The 19,490-nt window shown below is 40.2% G+C and overlaps 8 protein-coding genes across 9 annotated transcripts; 4 read left to right on the forward strand and 4 right to left on the reverse strand.

Annotated features, from left to right (window-relative positions):
- Positions 1 to 77: 77 nt before the first annotated feature.
- On the forward strand, positions 78 to 1,179 carry LOC108099918. The gene is made up of 3 exons (XM_017203586.2): positions 78 to 366; positions 663 to 871; positions 929 to 1,179. The coding sequence occupies exons 1-3, from the start codon at positions 173 to 175 to the stop codon at positions 1,102 to 1,104; spliced, it is 579 nt and encodes a 192-aa protein (XP_017059075.1). The 5' UTR covers positions 78 to 172; the 3' UTR covers positions 1,105 to 1,179.
- Positions 1,180 to 1,232: 53 nt separating this feature from the next.
- On the reverse strand, positions 1,233 to 5,245 carry LOC108099949 (protein suppressor of underreplication). The gene is made up of 4 exons (XM_017203626.2): positions 4,918 to 5,245; positions 4,457 to 4,656; positions 4,207 to 4,385; positions 1,233 to 4,073 (listed from the first exon to the last, which is right to left on the reverse strand). The coding sequence occupies exons 1-4, from the start codon at positions 5,243 to 5,245 to the stop codon at positions 1,880 to 1,882; spliced, it is 2,901 nt and encodes a 966-aa protein (XP_017059115.1). The 3' UTR covers positions 1,233 to 1,879.
- Positions 5,246 to 5,265: 20 nt separating this feature from the next.
- On the reverse strand, positions 5,266 to 5,632 carry LOC108099950. The gene has a single exon (XM_017203627.2). It carries the CDS (start codon positions 5,470 to 5,472, stop codon positions 5,266 to 5,268), a length of 207 nt encoding a protein of 68 aa, XP_017059116.1. The 5' UTR covers positions 5,473 to 5,632.
- Positions 5,633 to 5,906: 274 nt separating this feature from the next.
- On the forward strand, positions 5,907 to 7,949 carry LOC108099967. 2 transcript variants are annotated; one of them, XM_017203655.2, is made up of 5 exons: positions 5,907 to 6,131; positions 6,190 to 7,189; positions 7,249 to 7,463; positions 7,520 to 7,758; positions 7,822 to 7,949. In XM_017203655.2, exons 1-5 carry the CDS (start codon positions 5,992 to 5,994, stop codon positions 7,869 to 7,871), a joined length of 1,644 nt encoding a protein of 547 aa, XP_017059144.1. In that variant the 5' UTR covers positions 5,907 to 5,991; the 3' UTR covers positions 7,872 to 7,949. The 2 variants fall into 2 exon arrangements, with proteins under 2 accessions (XP_017059144.1, XP_017059145.1); XM_017203656.2 differs by lacking the exon at positions 7,822 to 7,949 and having other exon boundaries at positions 7,537 to 7,682.
- A 53-nt stretch (positions 7,950 to 8,002) lies between these two features.
- On the forward strand, positions 8,003 to 8,503 carry LOC108099969 (immediate early response 3-interacting protein 1). Its single transcript, XM_017203658.1, has 3 exons — positions 8,003 to 8,180; positions 8,245 to 8,343; positions 8,408 to 8,503. The coding sequence occupies exons 1-3, from the start codon at positions 8,093 to 8,095 to the stop codon at positions 8,461 to 8,463; spliced, it is 243 nt and encodes an 80-aa protein (XP_017059147.1). The 5' UTR covers positions 8,003 to 8,092; the 3' UTR covers positions 8,464 to 8,503.
- LOC108099968 (biogenesis of lysosome-related organelles complex 1 subunit 2) lies at positions 8,419 to 9,073 on the reverse strand. The gene has a single exon (XM_017203657.1). The coding sequence runs from the start codon at positions 8,986 to 8,988 to the stop codon at positions 8,515 to 8,517; it is 474 nt and encodes a 157-aa protein (XP_017059146.1). The 5' UTR covers positions 8,989 to 9,073; the 3' UTR covers positions 8,419 to 8,514.
- Positions 9,074 to 9,520: 447 nt separating this feature from the next.
- Positions 9,521 to 11,292, forward strand: LOC108099947 (2-aminoadipate transaminase). The gene is made up of 4 exons (XM_017203623.2): positions 9,521 to 9,820; positions 9,881 to 10,002; positions 10,088 to 10,389; positions 10,471 to 11,292. Exons 1-4 carry the CDS (start codon positions 9,659 to 9,661, stop codon positions 11,160 to 11,162), a joined length of 1,278 nt encoding a protein of 425 aa, XP_017059112.1. The 5' UTR covers positions 9,521 to 9,658; the 3' UTR covers positions 11,163 to 11,292.
- Positions 11,159 to 17,778, reverse strand: LOC108099946 (proton-coupled amino acid transporter-like protein CG1139). Its single transcript, XM_017203622.2, has 7 exons — positions 17,460 to 17,778; positions 13,276 to 13,429; positions 13,030 to 13,216; positions 12,343 to 12,968; positions 12,108 to 12,283; positions 11,718 to 11,873; positions 11,159 to 11,659 (listed from the first exon to the last, which is right to left on the reverse strand). Exons 2-7 carry the CDS (start codon positions 13,425 to 13,427, stop codon positions 11,568 to 11,570), a joined length of 1,389 nt encoding a protein of 462 aa, XP_017059111.1. The 5' UTR covers positions 13,428 to 13,429; positions 17,460 to 17,778; the 3' UTR covers positions 11,159 to 11,567.
- Positions 17,779 to 19,490: the final 1,712 nt, after the last annotated feature.

The raw sequence follows: 19,490 nt of genomic DNA on the forward strand, positions 1-19,490 counted from the left end.
TTGTTTATCTTTCTCTTTTTGCTATGGAACTCCCGCTTTCCCCTTTCGATGCTGTTTCCCGAATCTTTGTGGTGGACTCTCCCGCACATGTTTATTTCAAATTCGAACAAACCGAGAACATATACACACAATACTCGTCAGTCGAAGTCGGAAATCCATCAAGTACAGAACTATGCATAGTCCCCGTCTGTGGAATATAAAGCGGGCATCCGTCCTACTCAGCGCCGCCCTGCTGCTCTACGTTTTTGTTTTCTCCAGCGGCTATCAGAAGTACCAGATCGAGGGCATTATCAAACGGAGCCAACCGGAAAAGGTCTGGGAGTATGTGGCGGATTTCAACAAGATGCGACTGCTGAATCCCACTATGTGAGTGCTATCTGATATCTGATCCCGAATAATGTTTGGGCAAAAGTCATCAATTAAAAGAATCATTTCTAAATGAGAAGATCATATTCTACTAAATAATATGAAATACAATATGCTTGTATTATGCTTAGATAAACGCGTGTACATTTTCCTATACTATATATGAATTTTCATTTTGTAGGTTTCGAATTGACAAACAATTTTTTACCATAGGCAAATTTATATTATAAACATAAATGGAACAGTGATGACATTTTATGTAGCACTTATATATCTTTACTTCTTTCTTTTTATAGTATAAATTTCAAGATCCTAGCTGATCACGGACACGCCCACGACTGGCGCTACACGGTGGAGTATACAGAAAAACTATCCCATTGGCCTTACTGGATAAATAAGGCAACGGCCAAATACGTGGTCACTAAGTCATTGCCTGGGGCAAATCCGGTGGCCTATGCCATTAAGTCCACACATGAAACCTGCTTCTTTGGAGGATTTTACTGCTGTAAGATGAAGGTCATGATTTATCTAGGAACGACTTGATAATCTCTCTTCTTTGCAGTACAATCCCTTAGCGAGTTCGTTTTTAGGAACTCAAACGGCGATACCTTTGCCCAGGAGAACATACAGTACCAGTGCCCTCCTCTTTTGGGCGGCATGTGCCGGCGGGAACTGGAGTTCCAGCGCCAGGCGGTGATGCACAACTTGACAATTATCTTCGCAAAGCAGAGAGGATAAAATTTGAGAATGACATTAAGCAATATGTGCAAAAATAAATTTACAGAACATTAAATGAGATTCTAAGCAAGTAAAGTATGTGTTTAACTTACCTATAAATAATCGTTCCCTTTAAATGAAAAAAAACATTTTTAAAACTAAACCCTTAAAAATGTTTCTTTATTCTTTGAAAAAAAAATCTTTAAGATAATTAAATTAGTGGGTTGAATTTTTCTCTAAAAAATTGAATAACTTTACAGCGGGTTTCTTCTTTAAAATTGTTTTAACACATTTTAATGCGCACACAAATAATTTAACTACAAAATTTTCATAGTTGCTGGCATACATTATGGCGGGCATATGGAACTACATAAATAACTGAACTTTAATAACCGAATGCTTCAATTAAAAAAAAATAAAATTGTTTTCGAAAATAAATATCCGATAATGTTCAGTGTCTCTTTAATTTTATAAAATAATCTTCAGTGTTATAGAAATTTAACTAAATTAGCTAGTTAATTACTCGAGTGGGTGTAATGTTCTACGACTAACATTGTACCACATTGTTTTTACAACCTACGAAAGAGTCTTTTGTCCAAATTTGAATGCTGTTAACTGTTTCTTGGCTTTTGATTGATTGATAGAGCTAAATTATCACTTTCAGATGATTTTGCATGCATTCTTTTGTAAATTTTTTTTATAAGGTATTGCAGTTAAGAAATCTGTTCGTATTCTTTTCCAAAATTGTTAACTTATATCAAATGTTTTTCCTTTGAACGTTGTATTTATCCTGCTCCTATTTGAACAGTTCCAACCGCTTTCTCTTTGTGGGCCCTCTGGCTCCACCACTCCTTGATGATCGGGTTTGACAAGCTGATGCACTCGTGGTGGAAGCCACCGGCGTACTTGGTGCACTAACCGATTCCACTGAGCTGGTCTGTGAGGTTCCTCCGCCGAAAACGGCGCCAAACCAGCGGGTGAGCTTGGTGGCCTGTGTGGACTTTCCACTCTGCTTCGGAGATTTTGGGGACTTGCGAAGCGATGCAACAATAGAGTTGCGAGTTCCGCTTGTCGGCTGCGTCTTCTCCTGAGTGATTCCGGAACCGATCAAGTAGTTGGTGATTTTGTTGGCCTGCGTGGGCCTGGCAGTCTGTGGATCTTGTTGCACGGGTGACACATCTCCGGAGGAATTCAGCCTCATTCGACTGCCAAACTGTCCATTGTTGGTAATCTCGAAAAAGTCATCTTCCAATAGAGTTCTTCTCCTCTGCGTGATGGTCGGCGTCCCATCATCTTTCTGTGTCTGTGGCAAGGTGGGCAATACCTTGGGACTAGTCTTCTCCTGCTGCTGTGGCTGCTGTCGTGGCTCAAACATTTGCTCCAGGATGTCCAAGCAAGATCGATCACGCTTCTTCTTCGGGCCCGATACATTTGTTTTGGCATGCTGCTGCTGAAACTGCTTCACCTCAGAGCCGAATATCTTGAAGCCCTCGAACGGAGAGGAGGGACGTGGCTGTGCGAGGGGAATCTGCGAGAGATCCGAGGAGATGCTAAACAGATCCGGTGACTTGTTCGCACTTCTCTTGGACGGTGGCAAGCCCAAGCCTCCGCCAAAACTGGAACTCACTGGCGGCTCCTGCTTGCGTTTCCTTTTCAATGCCTTGGTGCGACGACTCTGCGACGGATCCTGCTGCGAACTCTCATCGTGCGAACTGTTGATCACCACTGTTTCAGCTTGCTCCTTGCTCAACGGAATTGCGACCACATCGGAGTCACTGAGCAAGTTAAAAACTGATGGCAACGTCAGTGGCAAAATGGTTGGCTGAGGGGTGAAGGGCACTCGAAAGGCAGCAGACTCAACGGCATCCAAGTTGTCTGGGATTGGCTGAGCACACTGCATGTACTCCGAGGACAAGGAACTGGCGCTGAGCACTTGAGGAGTAGGTGCCAAGGGTTCGGGATTCGTCTTAGGATCGGATTTTTTTAGAGGTTCGGCGTTTGGTTTGCGTTTTCTTGGACGTCCTACTTTCCGTTTGGGAGTTTCCTGCGCAGGCTTCTCCATGGACTTCTGCTCCTTTTCCGGCTTGGCTACCTGCTTCTCCTTCGGCTCCTGCTTCACTCTGGGTTTGCTTGATTTGGGCGTTTGATTTCCCTCAGCCTTGATTCTTCTTGAAGTACTTCGCTTCACATTTTCGAGTGTGGGGCGAGATAAGTACTTGCTGTTCAATTTGGATTCAGCCGATCGCGTTAAACGCTGCATTCCTCTTGTGGCCGGTCGACCGGTGTCTACTGGACTCACATATCGTGGTTTCGGATTTTTCCTTCTAACAGAGGGCTCCGTTTTGGGTGTGGCAAGCGCAGGAACAGTTCTAGACGGAGGTGGTGTGCTTAGGGTATCCATCGAAACCCTCAACAGTCGTACATTAAGCCTTCTTGTCTTGGGAGTAAAAGTAGCGGTAACAGATCGTGTCCCTTTTTTTGGCGGCAACTCCACCACTTCATGCTCCTCCTCCGAATCGGAGAGATCGGCTTTTTTCTGAGGTGTCTGCCGCTTGCTGAATCTTTTGGATTTCAATCTTGGCGATTCGTTTAAGGTGGGCATGCGATTCGGCGGCGTGTTTGGTGGCGTCACGATCTCGCAATCATCGCTGGAAACCACCAAGATCTGATTTTTGTCAATGGCCGGTTCCACTGTTATAGGTTCAACATCAGAGTCGGAAGATTCGAAGATCAGCGGAGACATGGCCACCACATCATCCACGCTGTGCTCGGATAACTTATCCGCTTCCTCAGGCTGCACAGTTTCGATCCGCAGAGCCGTACTGTTGTCTATGGAAGCGATTGTGGAACAAACTTCTGATGAGCCACTCAGCGTGCTCTGGCTGTTTTTCGAGGCCAACCAGAGGTTTAGGTTGTGTTTATATTGCTCGGGAGCCACGAGAGGCAGGCTTTTGTCGAACTGATGGCGGAAACGGCGCAAACGAAAGTCCCTAAAAATAAAATAAATGATTTTAGTCGAACAACAGCAGTGTAATCCAGAGTAAATATAAACTCTGCGCTATTGAAAGGTAAAAGTGAAAGTCGCTCATAGATAAGATTAGAGCGCATTACACGGTCACCTACTTGATATACTCGCTGAGGAAACCTCTCTGTTTGTAGTACTCCTCGAGATCTATACGCTTGCTGAACACCTCCTTCGGGTCCGGCAGGTGGAACTTGCGATCGAAGCTTTGAAAACTCCGGTACTGATGCTCCAGACGTCCGCCTAACCGTAATACATTGTACAGCAACTTCACCTCGGACTGCAAGTAGGGAAAAAGAGGGAAAGTAAACTAAAGCTCCGTGTTACTCAGTTATGACTGCATTGCCTCACCGTAATGTCAACACTGGAGATAACCATATTTACCCGCCCCTCGAAATGTTTGAGCAGCATGGAGGTGCAAAAGCTGTTGTTCAGAGAGTGCCCCCGATTGTCCACCAGAACGTAGTCGAATTTGAGGCGGCTGAGATCTCCAATGCTGCGCAACTGACTCCACTTGGCAAGGTAAACGTTGTATGGCGAGTCTGTGGTGTCTGTAAAAGAAAAACAATTAACGTTGAATGTCAAAAGTTTCGGTAAAGAGTAAAAGTTGTATTGTTTCGTTTTAATGTGAAATTCGTAACCAAATACTAAAACTTAAAAAAAAGTAATTTTTTAAGAAAAAAAATCACATATACGTATAAGTGATTCATGTGTAAAGTAATAAATATTAACTATTGTGTAATAAATTGATGTTCTTGAAGTCCATATAATAAAACCAAAATTATACTATTATATCAACGAAAGTAATTTACCTTGCACCCCTTGAATGGTGTACACCTGCAGGTCGGTGAGTATGTCCAAGTGAAACCGCCAACCGGCGAGCAGGTGCTCATCGTTCTGTAGCACAATAAGGGTTTTCTTTGCGGGATCTAGGGCACTGAGAAGTGCCGCCACCGTGGCCAGTTTACCAAGACCACTTTCATCGTTTAGGATACAAAATTCCCGCTTCGAAATATGTTCGTATAGGAAGCGGACTGCATCCAACTGGAAGCCCTTGAGGTACTGCGTCACGTGGCTGGTGACCAACGAATCCGGCGAGAGCCGCAGCTCCGGGGTTTGTTCAGACACAAAGTGATACATTATCCTTCACAGATTTCCTCCTAATGGTGAGCGTGATGCAACGCCAAGTATATGGCCACTAGGATGTATAGTAATTGCAGGTACGAGAAGATTACGAACATCGAAAACGAGCCAATAATCATTTTCCGCGCCGCTGGCGGCCCATCGAATTCGATATTTTCCGGATGCAGTATGTCCACCACGTTATTGTTGTTGTTGACGATGAAAGGATGTTGGACGAAATGCATGAGTTGCCTTGATAACCGGGAAAAGTTGTAGGTTCTCTTAGGAAATCGGGTTATGCACAGGTGGTCATTATAAGGGGGCGCGGGAAACGGTTCAATCCAGAAGGAAAAAATTATTATTTTTGGCTCCAATTTTTATTTACCATTCACACAGATCCGGCTGCGTCTTGTTGGCGCGATCAGCTGTTGGACCTCGGGAGTATTGGCAAACGAAATAATAGCTACAAATAGCTAATTCTCCAGATCCATTCTTAAAGTATATTGTTACTCTTAAAAAAATTTTAAAAGAAAAAATATTCAAAATTATATAATTGACTAATAATTTCCTAATTCTTTGGTTGATCCAATTAAAAAAAATTTTTTATTTTATTTTATTTGAAAGCTAGCTTTTGGGAAAGAGAGTCAGCTACAGCACCAGCATGAGCAACTAGTCTCAAGCACTTTTCAACACTAACATTATTGCTCCGTTTTTTATTCGCGGTTTGTTTTGATTTCAATATATTTAAAGAAATATTTACTGGAATGGCTGTTGCAAAGAGGGAAAAGTCTACAGTGAAAAAGAAAAGCCCAGAGAAGGGTAAGCAGCAAAAAGTTAAAGCTGTCCCCGTTCCACCGGCTACAACAGTAAAACAACGAACTGTGGTTACTCCTTGGAGAGACACGTGCGTCTTTAAAACAAAACAAAAACGAAATCTTATTATTTATATTATTAATCTCCAGGGTAGAATTTAATGAAACATATGATTTGTTATTTGCGAAGACCTCAACGCCCGCTAGCCAGCGCCAGGCACTTAGTAAAATCCGTATATGGAGCCTTCGAAGGGGAAACCTTTGTCCGGCGGCAGTTTTGGCCACTTCAGTGCTTGTCCATGCTCGATTGGAGGACACACAAGGCAACCCGAAGATTCAGACCACCTATGCAAGCGCCTTCACGCGATTCTACAACTTCATGTCCTCCATCATCCAGGGCCATAACATGACTAGCATGTACGAAACGGCCAAGGAACTGGGCCTTCAATCGTTCATCGTGGATCTGCGGCACTTGTGCGCCCACGGACAGGAACTACCGCCTGTGGAAGTGCTTCGGAACACCTCGGAGCATTGTCTAGAATGGCTACGCACTTACTATTGGCTGCCCCACAAGGAGACAATGTTGAACTTGGATGCAGGCAAGCTGCAGCGCAAGGACAAGCTCAAATTCGAAAAAGCCGTTAGCGATCTTCTTGAGATCTATAACTTGGCTCTTGAGTGCCATCTCAAGGGGGCAGAAAAACTAAAAGCTATTAGCAAACTGAAATCTAGCGGCGAATTCAACAAGATTCGGGTTTATTCATCCAGCAAAAAAGCAAAGACCTCAAAGGAAATACTTGATGCAGTAGTTAATGATCTTAGTGCGCTGATAAAAAACAAGTCATTTTCCATGAAGGATCTGCTGGATGTTTACATTGGTTGCCTGCTTAAAAACGATTATTTCCTGGGCGTTGGCTTGGAAATAAATGACAATGAGGATGTCATTATTTCAGCTACTCAAGGACTTTTTAGGTTACTGGCCTTGCAAGGATATATTGAAAAATTTTTTGTGGCTTTAGTTCAACTGACTGAAAATGCAAACGAGTCGGATAAAAGACGATTTGGAGCCTGCTATTGGAGTTGTAAAATGATTGAAACCTTCGCCATGCTGTTGCGCATGAAAAGAATGTACAAAGAGGAACTTGATTTGGTAAGTAAGCATGCGAGAATTTCGAAGTTATTTCTAAATGTTTTTATTCCTTTTTCTAGAACAATAAACTGAAACCAGCTGATTTTTCCTCCCTTAATACGGATAAGCTTTCGAAAACCGTGCGCAGTTTGCTTGTACATTCAAATGTGGATCCCTCGCTCACCCTTGTTTTTGGGGACAACCCCAAAAAGTCCAGATCTTGGGTTTTTGATCGGCAGTTTATAATGCAGCGTTTGGAACCATTTAGCAAGTATTCAGGCCCCATACTAAAAGGGTAAGACTTGGTTTTCCTAACCAGACTGTATTTAAAATAACTTTCCATATTTTTAGTTTACTTCCCCTTGCAGAACCTCCATTCAGCCAGACTCAAGTGAATACTTTAACTGAACTATGTGAGATTAGATTGCATGAGTTTGACGAGGAAGAACCAATGGAAGAAGATAGTTCCTCGGAAGAAAGCTATAACCTGGATTACATGGAAAAGCTTGTATCAAAAGCCACTCATAGTAACGTCAATAACTTCAGCAATGCTGAATCTTCTAATTTGGGAATTTGGAAAATAGATAAAGGTAAGTTATTTGTTTTAAAATTATTACTTATATTTACTTAAATAATTTCGATTTTCTTTGCAGACAACGATTGGTCAAAATGTGCATTGGGTGTGTTGCCTTGGACTCAATAAATATTTTGCTACATATAAGTTATGTTTGATTGCTTACATTTTTGTTATAAGTATAATAAAACTCAAGTTTAAACTTTATTTTGGCGCGCAAGCCATTCACACTGAGCGCAGCCAATCAGCTGTGTTCGCGTTTGTAGTGAACGGCAAATCGTCATCTCTCACGACAAAAGTTGTTTGCCGATTTTGGTTTATTTTGGAGTAAATACGTGTTCGACACAAAAATGTTTACTCTCTGGACGCTAATTGAAGCCTCGCTGCTTTGTTTAAACGCAGTGTGCATTCTTCACGAGGAGCGTTTTCTGGCTAAGTGTAAGACCCCATTTATATTTTGGCACCAAATGCCACGATGGTAAATTTTTGGCACACGTTTTAGTTGGCTGGGGACGACAGGCAGGCCACCAGAATTTTGGAGCACCCACGGCCAAGGATCAGGTTCTTAATCTTATCCGTTCCATACGCACAGTGGCCAAAAGTAAGCATTAAAAATATAATTTTGATAAAGCAGATTCTAAATCTTTACCCTTATCCCTTTACAGTTCCGTTGATATTTCTTAACATAATCGCGATTATATTTAAACTATTACTTGGTTGACATAGAATCTAATATAATAAAGTACCATAAAGCTTTTGTAGATGAGTAGTCTTATTGAGCCACTTGGCCACCTCCGGATTTCCTTTGGAGTACGCACTTTACTCGATTTTCCAGGGCTATGCTGTAGGCATCCAGTTTATAGGCTGCTGCCTCCAGTTTGTCCACCGTATCGGAGATCTCATCGATTTGCTGCATCATTGGAGCCAATTGCTGGAATTTCAGACTTAGCTCGCTAGTAGAAGTGTTCAGATTCTCTGCTATTTGCCGCATATCCTTGTACTTGGCAATCGTAGCCTTGTTCATCTCCTCTAGGAGCTTGTAATCCTCGAGAGGAGCGTTCAGCTCATGTGTAATGTACTCCTCCGTTTTGTTGAACATTTTCGTGGCCAGTCGACTAAGATTCGGGTCATGTCGCGTCAGAGCCTCAAAACTGGACGCGCTGGACAAAGTTGGTCCGTGTTGTGGCGAGTCCGGGAGAAGATTGGGATCCTGTACTGCAGCAGCGCTGGTTGTGGGCTTTTCCATGTTTGTTAAAAAATAAGTGGTATTACGATTTTCCGACTTTTCCAAAAACAAAGTGATTGTTTTAATCAGCTGTTGTAGACGTTGCCTTGAGAATGCATATTCCAATTGGGCATTTTGCCATTCACATTAAAACTCAATAATCAAAGACTTTGACACTCGACCGTTCCATACCCTATAGTTTTCCTAAACAACTATGTTTTTCAACGAATTTAACAATTTGTTACATTTTATTTTAACTATAATGTGTTAAGTTTTAGTTAAATTACTTGAATTGCAATACAAATAAAAATTGGTGTATTTAATGTTTTTGAAATTTAAGTTATCAGAAAGGTTTTCTGATAATTAGTGCTATAGATGTTTTTTTGTTTAAGTATATTGTTTGTGAATACCAAGAGCCTATTTTAAATTTGTAATGTAATTTTTTTTTCTATTATATTTGTATTTCTTGTCACCACAAGTATATATGGTTTTGTGGCTAGTTTATAAAAACCTAGTTTCCAAAGCTTTTCTTCTATCAACATAAACCTCATACCCCTTGCTTTATCTAGTAATAGGTATACAGCGGTCACCACCAAAAAGTTACAGATGGATTCCCTATGCTTTTATTTAATAAATGCGAGTACACCTCGCACAGATAAGGCATTAGTTTGCCTGGAACAGACCATCAAACATGTCGAAAACAACAGCAGATCGAAAGCTGAAGCACCTTTTCGATGGAAGCGACTGGAATGTATACGAACCTAATATCCTTAATCTAGGAGTGGGAGCTCCGGGAACCGATCTTCTAGAATCCAACTGTGACAACTTCAAGAAGGCCACAGATCATTGTTTGGTGAGTAAATCTCTTACGCAATCCACTCTTCCAATTGACATTTCTGGGGTTTGCTTTTAGGAACGTGAAAAGCGGGAAAACCAGTCGTTAATTTTCCAATATGGTCCAACAAGTGGGACATTCGAAGTGCGCCGTGAGATTTCCACGTACTTCAGCGATATGTTTGGAAGCCCCGTTAAAAGGTAATCGTAGATGTGTATGTAAATGTACATATATGCTTGTTGTGGTTTTATTACTTAACCAATAAACCTTGTGTTTTGGTTTCAGTGAGGACTTGATGATAACCACAGGAGCTACCCAGGGCTTTCATGTACTTCTGTCCACGATGATAGACTTTCAGGGTTTTGTATTCGTGGACGAGTATTCCTACATGATTGCTCTGGATAGTATAAAGCACTTTACCAGTCTCACCATAGTTCCTGTAAAGTTAAACGACGATGGAGTGGACCTTAAGGATCTCGAGGAACAGGTTTCCAAACGTCGATTTAATTCGGAGAAAAAGGAGTTCTGGGGAATTTACTACACCATTCCGACCTATCATAATCCCACGGGAGTTTTATTTTCGCCAGGTGGGCTTTAACTTTGGAAACCACTAAACTTTTACCTCACTACTATATCATGACATTTGATCAATTTATTTATGTTTCTAGAGGTCTGCCGTGGAATTGTGCAGCTGGCCCGTAAGTTCGACTTCCTGGTGGTCTGTGATGATGTATATAACATTCTTCACTACGGCGAAAAGCCCACCCACTGCCGCCTAATGTCCTACGATGATAGAAATGACCCAGACTTTGCCGGCCATGTCATTTCCAATTCCAGTTTCTCCAAGATTCTGGGTCCAGGAGTTCGTGTAGGTTGGTTGGAGGTTCCGCCGCGTCTAAAACCGATTCTTGATGGATGTGGCTTTGCAAACAGCGGTGGATGCTTTAACAACTACACTTCAGAGATCGTGGGAAGTCTCTTTGAACTGAAGTTGGCTCAAAAGCAGATTGCTGTCTTTTATGAGGCCTACAAGGAACGAATGTTAGCCACCACGCAAGTTCTCCGAGATGACTTGCCCAAGGGCTGCAAGTTGGTCAGCCCCACGGGAGGATACTTTATCTGGGTGCGAATCCCTGATCACCTGGATTCCCGGGAGTTTCTAAAATACTGCCTGGAGCATCAGAAAATCTTTTTTATACCGGGAACACGATTCTCAGCCGACGGCCAAAGTGGTAAGCAGTTCTTCCGGTTGTCCATCGCCTTCTATCCCAAGGAAAAGTTGGTGGAAGGAGCCAGAAGACTCTGTCACGCACTCAAGGAATATATAGCCACCCAAGAGATCCCCAACGAAGTATCTTAATATGGCAAAATATTGTATTGGTCATAACTGCTATCGTACTTTAAATATGACTTATCAAGATGTGACTTGGCACTAAACTACTTATAAAGATGTTATCTACTATATAAAGAGATATATGATATACACACAATTGTTGTACAGATTCTTGGGCACGATGCTTAAAAATATCACAAATCTGATAAATTCTATACAAATACACAACAAAATAGTTCGGAGAAGAAGTTTACACTTGTACAGCAGACCTTAGCTCAACTGTATCTACATCATTAGTTGTATCTGCATCTGTACCTTGTCATTTGTGCTGCGATGCGAATGTCTACCGATTTCAATATCTTTCGATTGCTCATAATACTTTCGCTTGAATTGGAATGCCCACTGGCTGATTTGCTTTAACTAATATGTTGACTATTCGGAGAAGGTCAGCACAATTTCCTTGAGTGAGGTATACGTGCCGATTACGAGGCCCAGGATGCCCACAATGATGAGCACAAAGTTGCCTGTTAGGAATAGTGATTATAGTAAAGATATTGGTGGGTATTCTATAGGTGAACTCACTCAGGATTAGCCAGGCCTTTCCGACTCCCTTGGTCTGGTACCAATGCGTGCAGATCTGGATGAGAGCTGGAAAAGCTAGACCCAAAGCAGAGAGACACAGAGCTCCAAATAGGGAGATGAACAGCTCCAGATTGGGAATGGCCACAGCCAGGAGGACTATGGAGAAATAGGGGAATATTAAATAATAATTTAAAATGTGAACAAAAGTTAGGTATCCTTTTAAGGGCTTCGTGTGGATAGTAAATCTCATTTTATAATGCTTTGACTGTAAAGTTTTTTTCGCTATTAACAAATTCAAAAGTAGTGGTGATCAAAATCATATGCAACCAACATCTTAAACAGCCTTGTTATCTATAAACATTTCCATGACAAATTAAGACTAAAACTTACAAGTGATCAGGACAAGGATAGTTCTCACAGCATACTCCCAGAACAGAGCATTGCGTTCTGAGCCCAGACGTTTGGCCACGTAATCGTTCCATGTGATATCGATTGCCACATAACAGGCAAGTCCATGGGTGATATAGATGGCGAAGGCCAGCATTCCCTTGACGCACATGGAGAGACTAAAAGTAAGTTCCATTAAGCACAGGATAATCACATAACTACTTATCAATTAACTTACACCTCATGTTCCGGCATGTTAAGAGTAATGGAACCCAGAACCGCGGATCCATAGTTGAGATAACCAAAGAGACCCATGCCCACGTACAGGAATACAATGAGCACCATGGATACATTGAGGACTCCACAGCTGCCACCGAATTTCTGCGGGGTCTTCATTTCGTTCTCCAGGGGAAGTATTACACCAATAGCTTCCAGGGCAAACAAAACTGTGCCGAAGAAAAGCGGGAAATTCGAGGGCTTTCCGAAGGCATCCTTGCCCTCCGTGGTGACGGGTTCCCGGAAGATATAGTAACAGATAATGCCGAAGGAAACCATGGTGATTGCGTTGGCCAGCGTGGAAAACGGAGCCAGGTACTTCAGATTGCGCACCCAGTTGATAAGGATCAATGGCAACAGGATGATGATCATGCAGAGTCGCACATCGATATTGGTATCAGCCACTGCATCCACAATCGACTTGATGTTGGAGGCCACGAAAACCACATACACGCAACAAGTGCCCAGTTGATAAATCAGCAGGAAAGTATTAACCACGGTGCCAATGTATGGAGCGAAAAACCGGAAGAACTTTGGACCTTCTCCCATGGCAGTTTCCGCCACCATTGGATAGTTCATGCTGGGCATCTGTAAAAAAATGTATTTTATAAATAAAAAGAATATATAGTTTAAGCTATTTCAAACTAACCTTCTTTCTGCGACAGAGTTCGTATTGCGCTTTGACCAGCTGGTGGATGCAAAAGGTGCAAATAAAACCAATCACAATTGTTCCAATGGCTCCCGTGACATAGCCCGAGTTACGAAAAGCATTTGGCATGGCCAGAATTCCAGTTCCCAGTGAGCCCTTCAGCAAATGGAACAGAGTCTCAGAGTTCCTATGAATGTTACATTTATTAATTAGGTAAATATTTCCTTTAAAAGTTTTAAAACTTACGTTGTGGGGTGCTCCACATCGCGATGATGGTAAGGATTGTAGTCGGGATCCTTGGCCACTATGGCCTTGTTCTTCTGACCCTTCTCGGCCAGTTCCAATTTGTCTGCATGTTCGCTGACATAAGCCGCATTGCTGTGTCCATTCTTAGACATGGCTGTAAAATAGAAACGAAAATGTAATTGATGGTCTACAAGAATTATATTATATTAGTTTTGCATCATCCACAATAAACCAATTTGATTAACATAAATGTCTTTAGCTGAACAATTTAAAATACACTATCACTTTTTTTGTGACCTTTTGCTTTTCAAAATTAAGCAAAATCAGTTGCTTTTTAAATTAGTTTAGTATATTGCGAAAATGCCAAATTTATTTTGGATTAATAAACAATAAAATATTTTGAGTCGTAGGCCATAGCATCTAGTACTCTTTTAAGAAATCCATTAGATTTAGTATTGTATACTATATCTAATTTTGTTAAAATAAATAAAAATAAATAAATAATAAAATATTTTAGTTCAGTTAACTTTATTTTTTTTACATTAAATTAACTCATTTAAATACATATTTCAAAAACAATTTAATGTTACTATCAATTAAAAAAATAATCTTTTGAGTTTACCAAAAATAACTTTAAACTTTTATTTTATTTAATTCTTTTTAATGTACTAAGTAGGTATATTAAAATTTTTAGATCTTATACTAATTGTAAAAAATCAAATATATATTTAAACAAAATACTTTTACGAATTTTTTATTAAATCTCTTTCAGATCAATCTTCCTCAGTGACTCTTTAAATTCTGTATCCCCATCTAAATCTGCATCCGTAAATGCATTTGTGGCGCAACAAGTGCGTGATGTGCACGGTGTTCTGTGCACGGTGCTCTGAAAATAGTCTGTGCCGCTGACATATTTCTAAATTGAAAGCAGACCTCGGCAATGTCAAGTTCAGTGCTAGCGAAGCGTTGCCCCGATTCAAAAGCGACTGCCTCGTTCATTCCCCTCCGAATTCCGAATTTAAGGGTATTGCGAGTACCTGGCATTTCGTGCGGTGTTTTGAGACGTGCTAAAATAGAACGATAGAATAACAAAGGCCAATTTTAGTGTCACTTGTCTGTAGAATCGGACTTTGTTGTCCGCCCTAATCGCTCCGCCTCCTGTTTTCCTCCCCTTAATGTAGACATATCTCAGCCCATGCTTAATTAGAAAATATGTATCTTTGTGACAACGGGCAATTTGAGATTTTACGGCTTTCAGTTAAGATAATCTCATCTGCCGGAGAGATATGGAAATTTTGGCAAATTACGCCAACTTTTCCGGTTCTCAATCTTCGTGGTTTTTAGCGTGTCTCTTGCAATTGTCCTCATGATAATATCTGCAGATCAGATGCTATATGTTATGTTATCGCATGCAAGTCGGGTTTTGGTTCTTCTTCCTTATAAACCACCCAGACCTGATCGAGAACCTGAATGACTCTCTGCATAATCTCAAGTACGGCGGCTTTTCTGTGCCACTTACAAAGTCTGAGATATGCGGAAGTCATTAGCCGATCTCCGGGGAGCTCTTGACAGCCATTATACCAAATTGTCTTTTGGGAACGCATGAGTAATGTTTCTACATGGGAAAAACCATGCAAAATAATTTATGTCTGACTGGAATACATTGCATTTATAATGATTTTGTGAGAAATTCTAAGATTCCCAGAGGTGCTATAAAACGATATAGAAGATCATTCACTAAAACTACATACTATCAATTAGTATAATACAATACGTATGAGTAATACACATTTTAGAGGAAAACTTTTAAAGTAGTTTATTAACAAATTGATATTGTTGAATGACAACGAGCAATTTCAGATAATAGGTTTATTTAAACAAATTTTCATGGGAAAACGCTTTATTATCATTCTTAAATAATATATTTAAAATTCTTCTTCAATGACTGAAACCTATTGATAACTTTCCAATAGTCTAATTCCGGCTTACGCTTTTTAAACGCATCGGATCACCACCAAAAATAGACAAAGGCTAAACTCCACACAAAACAGAATTCGCAGAAATAATTTCCATAATTTATTTTCAACTATGCCCAAACAAAACAAAGCAAACCCCAACAGTTTGTTTTACTAATGAAGTGCAGGCGGTTTTAACTGGATTGTTATACCCGTTCGCATCAGACTAATAAATTAATTTTATGTGACTCTGCCGATTTGCAATTCGCCAATCTGTTTTGACGTGTGTACAGATGATTTAGAGACCCTTTTCCTTTCTATTTGCTTTATTTTGCTTTGTTTTTGCAGCTGTCTAAAAATATTTTTCAAATATTAAGCTGAGCCAAGAATTCCCCATGAATCGCTGGCATTTTGTTCACGTGAACGTCAGTGGAATATCAATTGAAAGCAGCACGCGACTCTCCCGGCGGTTTGTTTTTTTTTTTTGTTTTGCCTTTTATTTTGTTATTATTTACTCACTGGTGGTGTTGTGGGCTTTTGCCGTCTAGACTATCGAGAGTTAGCCAAGTTCAATGAGCCAGGCCAAACAGCTTGGCCTTAGCGGTTTGCAGCACTCGACTCGCCGCCGCGGAATACAAATTTCAATTGTCAGCAGCAGCTTTCTGGTTGGCAGTGGAATCTTGGCCTGGCCCAAAACGACTTCTTACTCGCTGGCTTATAAAAGCCGTCGGCCTTGCTCCGCTTAATCATTTCGTTATCGAAAACTGAAGTTTTTCGACCGTTTGGCTTGGCCCCACTGACAGTGAATTTTGGAGTGGAAAAGTTCTTGGCACTCGAAACATTCCGAGCAGGTGGAAAAGTTGGGTTGTCCAACTGTTTTCAAGCTGCCAATGTGGTGGTGCAACTGCCAACTGCTAGTTTTTAATGAAATTTTCCACGCGAACCGATAATTAAATAGAGCTTTTAAAGGTGAAAAACAAGTGAGGTTGATATGATTCCATTTTTACACAGGCCAGTTGAACTCATTATTTTAGGGAAAAATCAAATAAAATCGACTAAAATACAATTTTCATTTCGTAATATTAATTTTTGGAGAATTTGAGAGCGTTAAAGAGATATTTTCAGTTCATTAAAATTTCCAATTAGGCAAATGGGTATTGTTTTTTTAAATTTTTATTTCACAGCATTAACTTTTATGGTAATATACTCAATTAACCTTTAAGAAAAATTACAATTATTAGGTTTGGCTTTAGATTAATACCAGTCGCTCATAAGTTTTGGATATTTTGATTGGTTTTTCATTATATTTAATTTTGCACTTAAATGCTAATGCAACTGGTAATCATATTTAAGAATACCTTGCTTAGTAAACTTTTTTACTCAGGGGTGTGCAAATGCCAGAAAAGTCACTGATCTTTGTTTGGCAACACATTAGCTTGGCCAACCTGACGTATGAGTGATGTGGGTTGAAAGGTTTGTTTTTTTATCACATTTCTATGCTGCTTATCACACAAGTCTCCTTTTAAAACAAATACTGTTCGATGGATTTATAGCACTGCATTGTAAATATTGTAGAAAGACTTGAAATTGTTTCACAGATGGTTATATCTTTAAGATAAATACGCACGTTGGTACAGAATGATTTCTTATATTTACTTCATTAAGTGTATCTTAAGAAATAAGTTTAAATTTCAAAAATAAATGTTTGTTCGTCTTCTTAGTAAATGTTGTTTAAAGAGGTTTATACTTTAAGACACTGCCAATCTTATCCTAAAGACAAAAGAAATATGGTGTTTTTGCTAATAAATGTATTTTAAACCATTGTAAATAGCTGAAGTTATCTTCAAGAAGATCATTTCATAAAATACTGTGGTCTTATCTTTGATATAAATAGAAATTATGTTTGCTAACAAAGCATATAAGCCTTTCAAAATAACTTAACTCATTTGAGATTTACATTTTAAGGAAAAGAACTACTCTTTGCACTTTTTCGGATCTATTTTTGGGCAATCGATCGATAATTTGCGTCAGGCGTTTGATGCGCGTCGCTGGCTAAATTTAACTGCAATTAATTGGGGGGTTAGTTCACTTAACTTAGCTAAACGGAACTCAACGATCTGTGCACTCATGCCCGACTTACTAATTCGCAAAAGTTGCGCGTCGCGACTTCCGCTGGCTAATTAGCCCCAAAATAATGAAACAAAACGAAAATATGGATCGTTCGCTTACCGTTGTAGGTTTACAAAACGCTTCTTTTCAACGGGAATGAATGCTGATTGCTTTGTGCTGGGTATATCCAAAACTGCCAAAGAAATTCGTTGGATAATCGAAAACGGAGGTTGACAAAACCTTTGAACAACTGGCAATTAACCGAAACAGTCGTTGACAGAAACGGCGAAAAATCAAAACATAAATCTAAATCAACGCAGAACCCGTACCGCCGCGCACTTGTTTCACTAGGCTATGGGCTATATACTATACTATGCTATGCTATGCTGTGCGATCATGTATAGTTGGTCGGATGGATCTGCGATGTGATCGTGTTGGCCGCGCGTTAACGACTAAATCAGACCCAACGTGGGTCACCAGTTTTAAGCATCGCGCGAAACGTTGCACGATACCCACACACACCGCTTTTCACACCGACATTCCCGCCACACAAGGAAACATCTCGCACAAATTTGTCGACTGTCGCAGAATTCACAGCGCTCGGTGGGAAGAGGGGCTTTTTTATGTCAATCTGATCAATTGGTGTATATAGCAAGGCTCACGAAGGTTTCTGGACTCAGTTTTGGGGATCCTTTTAGGTTTAAACTCAACTTTAGTTTTTCCTTAAGTCACAAAATATTTCTTCTGGTTGTCACAGACTTAGGTCTTTATTTTGTCATCTTATTTTATTTAATCCTCATTGTTGTTTTAGGAAATATAATATATTAAATATAATATTAGTAGGCCTTTCTTTTAAAATTAAAATCCTTTCTTTCATTACGAATTTTATAAAAAGGCAACAATTACAGAAAAATTGACTTTGGACAGCTGTAACACATTTTTTAGAGTGAATTGTCACACTTATTTTTGTTTTATCCTAGACATCTATTGTTTGTAAAACTATTCGAATATGTATAAAATATTTACTCCACTATATAACGTTTATTATTCCTAGAATTCCAGACTGTTTCTCTATTATTACTAATTAGTTAGCCAACATGGTCTAATAATATTTGCGATAATAATTTGGCTTACTACCAAGTGTATTTTCCGTGCTGGAAATCCTGAGTTGCCAGTAATTTCTAGACTTAATAGTTGGAAAGCCTGTATTTATTTAGTTGACTAAAGAACTAGCTTATTCATCTTGAAAATAGTGTTATGTGAACTAGTTATAATAATAATAATAATAATAATAATAATAATAATAATAGTTGCTTTATTACTTAATATTTTCATTATTTATTATTTCTTATTTGTGTTATATCTTAAATGTTGATCAGTTTCCATTTTTTTGTTGCCGAACCCTTTGCTATAAACCATGTTCCTTCGATGGGAATCTGGAGCTCTTCCCTAACCAGCTTTCGCTGTTCCCAAACATTATCGTTAAACTGCAAGCGATCGCTTTATCGACTGTCACCCAACTTGTTTTCATGTTTTCATGTAACGATCATCAAGGCCTGCGCTTCAGATGCTCCTGCCGCCTTTTTCCCGCCCAATCCCCAAGCGCCGTGGGCCACTTTTGCCGTCTTGGCCAAAAGACGTTGCCAAATATTTGGCCCGGTCATTGTCTGGCTTATGGCAAGACGGCCAAAAGAACCAGTAACCAGTAACAACTACTGCGGTCCATTGCAGGCAGTGCAAGACACTTCAATCGACTGGCAATTAACATGTTTTTTTCTCGCAGGCTGTATGAATCGCGATGGCTTAATGCACTTTCTCAGCGCCAGTCAACTGGTTTTGCAGATTTGCGAGAGAGATGGAGACTGAGAGGGGGATCGTTCTGCGACAGGCTGTTAACTTGGCCAAATGAAATTTCGATCGATCGGTGGCCGCGTGCCTGCCTTCCTGCGTTTTATTAATTCATCTGCATTGCGCATACGCCGCGTTTGCCTGGGTGATTTACCCGGTTATCCCTCAGTGGAGCTTATATCGGTTACCCGATATGCTGGCTATGGATATCAATAAAACCGGTTGCCAGCTAACCAATCTCTGACGTAGTCTTTCGTCTAGCCAATCTTGACTTTGGCTATGACGCCCGGGTAAGCCCGAAGT

The sequence above is a fragment of the Drosophila ficusphila genome, unplaced genomic scaffold (assembly GCF_018152265.1).
Source record: "Drosophila ficusphila isolate 14025-0441.05 unplaced genomic scaffold, ASM1815226v1 contig_106, whole genome shotgun sequence".
Lineage (NCBI taxonomy): Eukaryota > Metazoa > Arthropoda > Insecta > Diptera > Drosophilidae > Drosophila > Drosophila ficusphila.

What these genes read in the sequence shown, in the direction of transcription:
- LOC108099918 (XM_017203586.2), top strand. Translation starts at nt 173, where the DNA reads ATGCATAGTCCCCGTCTGTGGAATATAAAGCGGGCATCCGTCCTACTC. An exon ending in CGACTGCTGAATCCCACTAT is followed by an intron (nt 367 to 662) that starts GTGAGTGCTATC and finishes TTCTTTTTATAG; the next exon opens with TATAAATTTCAAGATCCTAG. An exon ending in CTTTGGAGGATTTTACTGCT is followed by an intron (nt 872 to 928) that starts GTAAGATGAAGG and finishes TCTTCTTTGCAG; the next exon opens with TACAATCCCTTAGCGAGTTC.
- LOC108099949 (XM_017203626.2), bottom strand. Translation starts at nt 5,245, where the DNA reads ATGTATCACTTTGTGTCTGAACAAACCCCGGAGCTGCGGCTCTCGCCG. An exon ending in CACCATTCAAGGGGTGCAAG is followed by an intron (nt 4,657 to 4,917) that starts GTAAATTACTTT and finishes TTTCTTTTACAG; the next exon opens with ACACCACAGACTCGCCATAC. An exon ending in TCTCCAGTGTTGACATTACG is followed by an intron (nt 4,386 to 4,456) that starts GTGAGGCAATGC and finishes CCCTACTTGCAG; the next exon opens with TCCGAGGTGAAGTTGCTGTA.
- LOC108099950 (XM_017203627.2), bottom strand. Translation starts at nt 5,472, where the DNA reads ATGCATTTCGTCCAACATCCTTTCATCGTCAACAACAACAATAACGTG.
- LOC108099967 (XM_017203655.2), top strand. Translation starts at nt 5,992, where the DNA reads ATGGCTGTTGCAAAGAGGGAAAAGTCTACAGTGAAAAAGAAAAGCCCA. An exon ending in GTTACTCCTTGGAGAGACAC is followed by an intron (nt 6,132 to 6,189) that starts GTGCGTCTTTAA and finishes ATTAATCTCCAG; the next exon opens with GGTAGAATTTAATGAAACAT. An exon ending in TCAGGCCCCATACTAAAAGG is followed by an intron (nt 7,464 to 7,519) that starts GTAAGACTTGGT and finishes CCATATTTTTAG; the next exon opens with TTTACTTCCCCTTGCAGAAC.
- LOC108099969 (XM_017203658.1), top strand. Translation starts at nt 8,093, where the DNA reads ATGTTTACTCTCTGGACGCTAATTGAAGCCTCGCTGCTTTGTTTAAAC. An exon ending in GGAGCGTTTTCTGGCTAAGT is followed by an intron (nt 8,181 to 8,244) that starts GTAAGACCCCAT and finishes CACACGTTTTAG; the next exon opens with TTGGCTGGGGACGACAGGCA. An exon ending in CATACGCACAGTGGCCAAAA is followed by an intron (nt 8,344 to 8,407) that starts GTAAGCATTAAA and finishes ATCCCTTTACAG; the next exon opens with TTCCGTTGATATTTCTTAAC.
- LOC108099968 (XM_017203657.1), bottom strand. Translation starts at nt 8,988, where the DNA reads ATGGAAAAGCCCACAACCAGCGCTGCTGCAGTACAGGATCCCAATCTT.
- LOC108099947 (XM_017203623.2), top strand. Translation starts at nt 9,659, where the DNA reads ATGTCGAAAACAACAGCAGATCGAAAGCTGAAGCACCTTTTCGATGGA. An exon ending in TTTGGAAGCCCCGTTAAAAG is followed by an intron (nt 10,003 to 10,087) that starts GTAATCGTAGAT and finishes TTTTGGTTTCAG; the next exon opens with TGAGGACTTGATGATAACCA. An exon ending in GGGAGTTTTATTTTCGCCAG is followed by an intron (nt 10,390 to 10,470) that starts GTGGGCTTTAAC and finishes TTATGTTTCTAG; the next exon opens with AGGTCTGCCGTGGAATTGTG.
- LOC108099946 (XM_017203622.2), bottom strand. Translation starts at nt 13,427, where the DNA reads ATGTCTAAGAATGGACACAGCAATGCGGCTTATGTCAGCGAACATGCA. An exon ending in GATGTGGAGCACCCCACAAC is followed by an intron (nt 13,217 to 13,275) that starts GTAAGTTTTAAA and finishes TAACATTCATAG; the next exon opens with GAACTCTGAGACTCTGTTCC. An exon ending in AACATGCCGGAACATGAGGT is followed by an intron (nt 12,284 to 12,342) that starts GTAAGTTAATTG and finishes ACTTACTTTTAG; the next exon opens with TCTCTCCATGTGCGTCAAGG.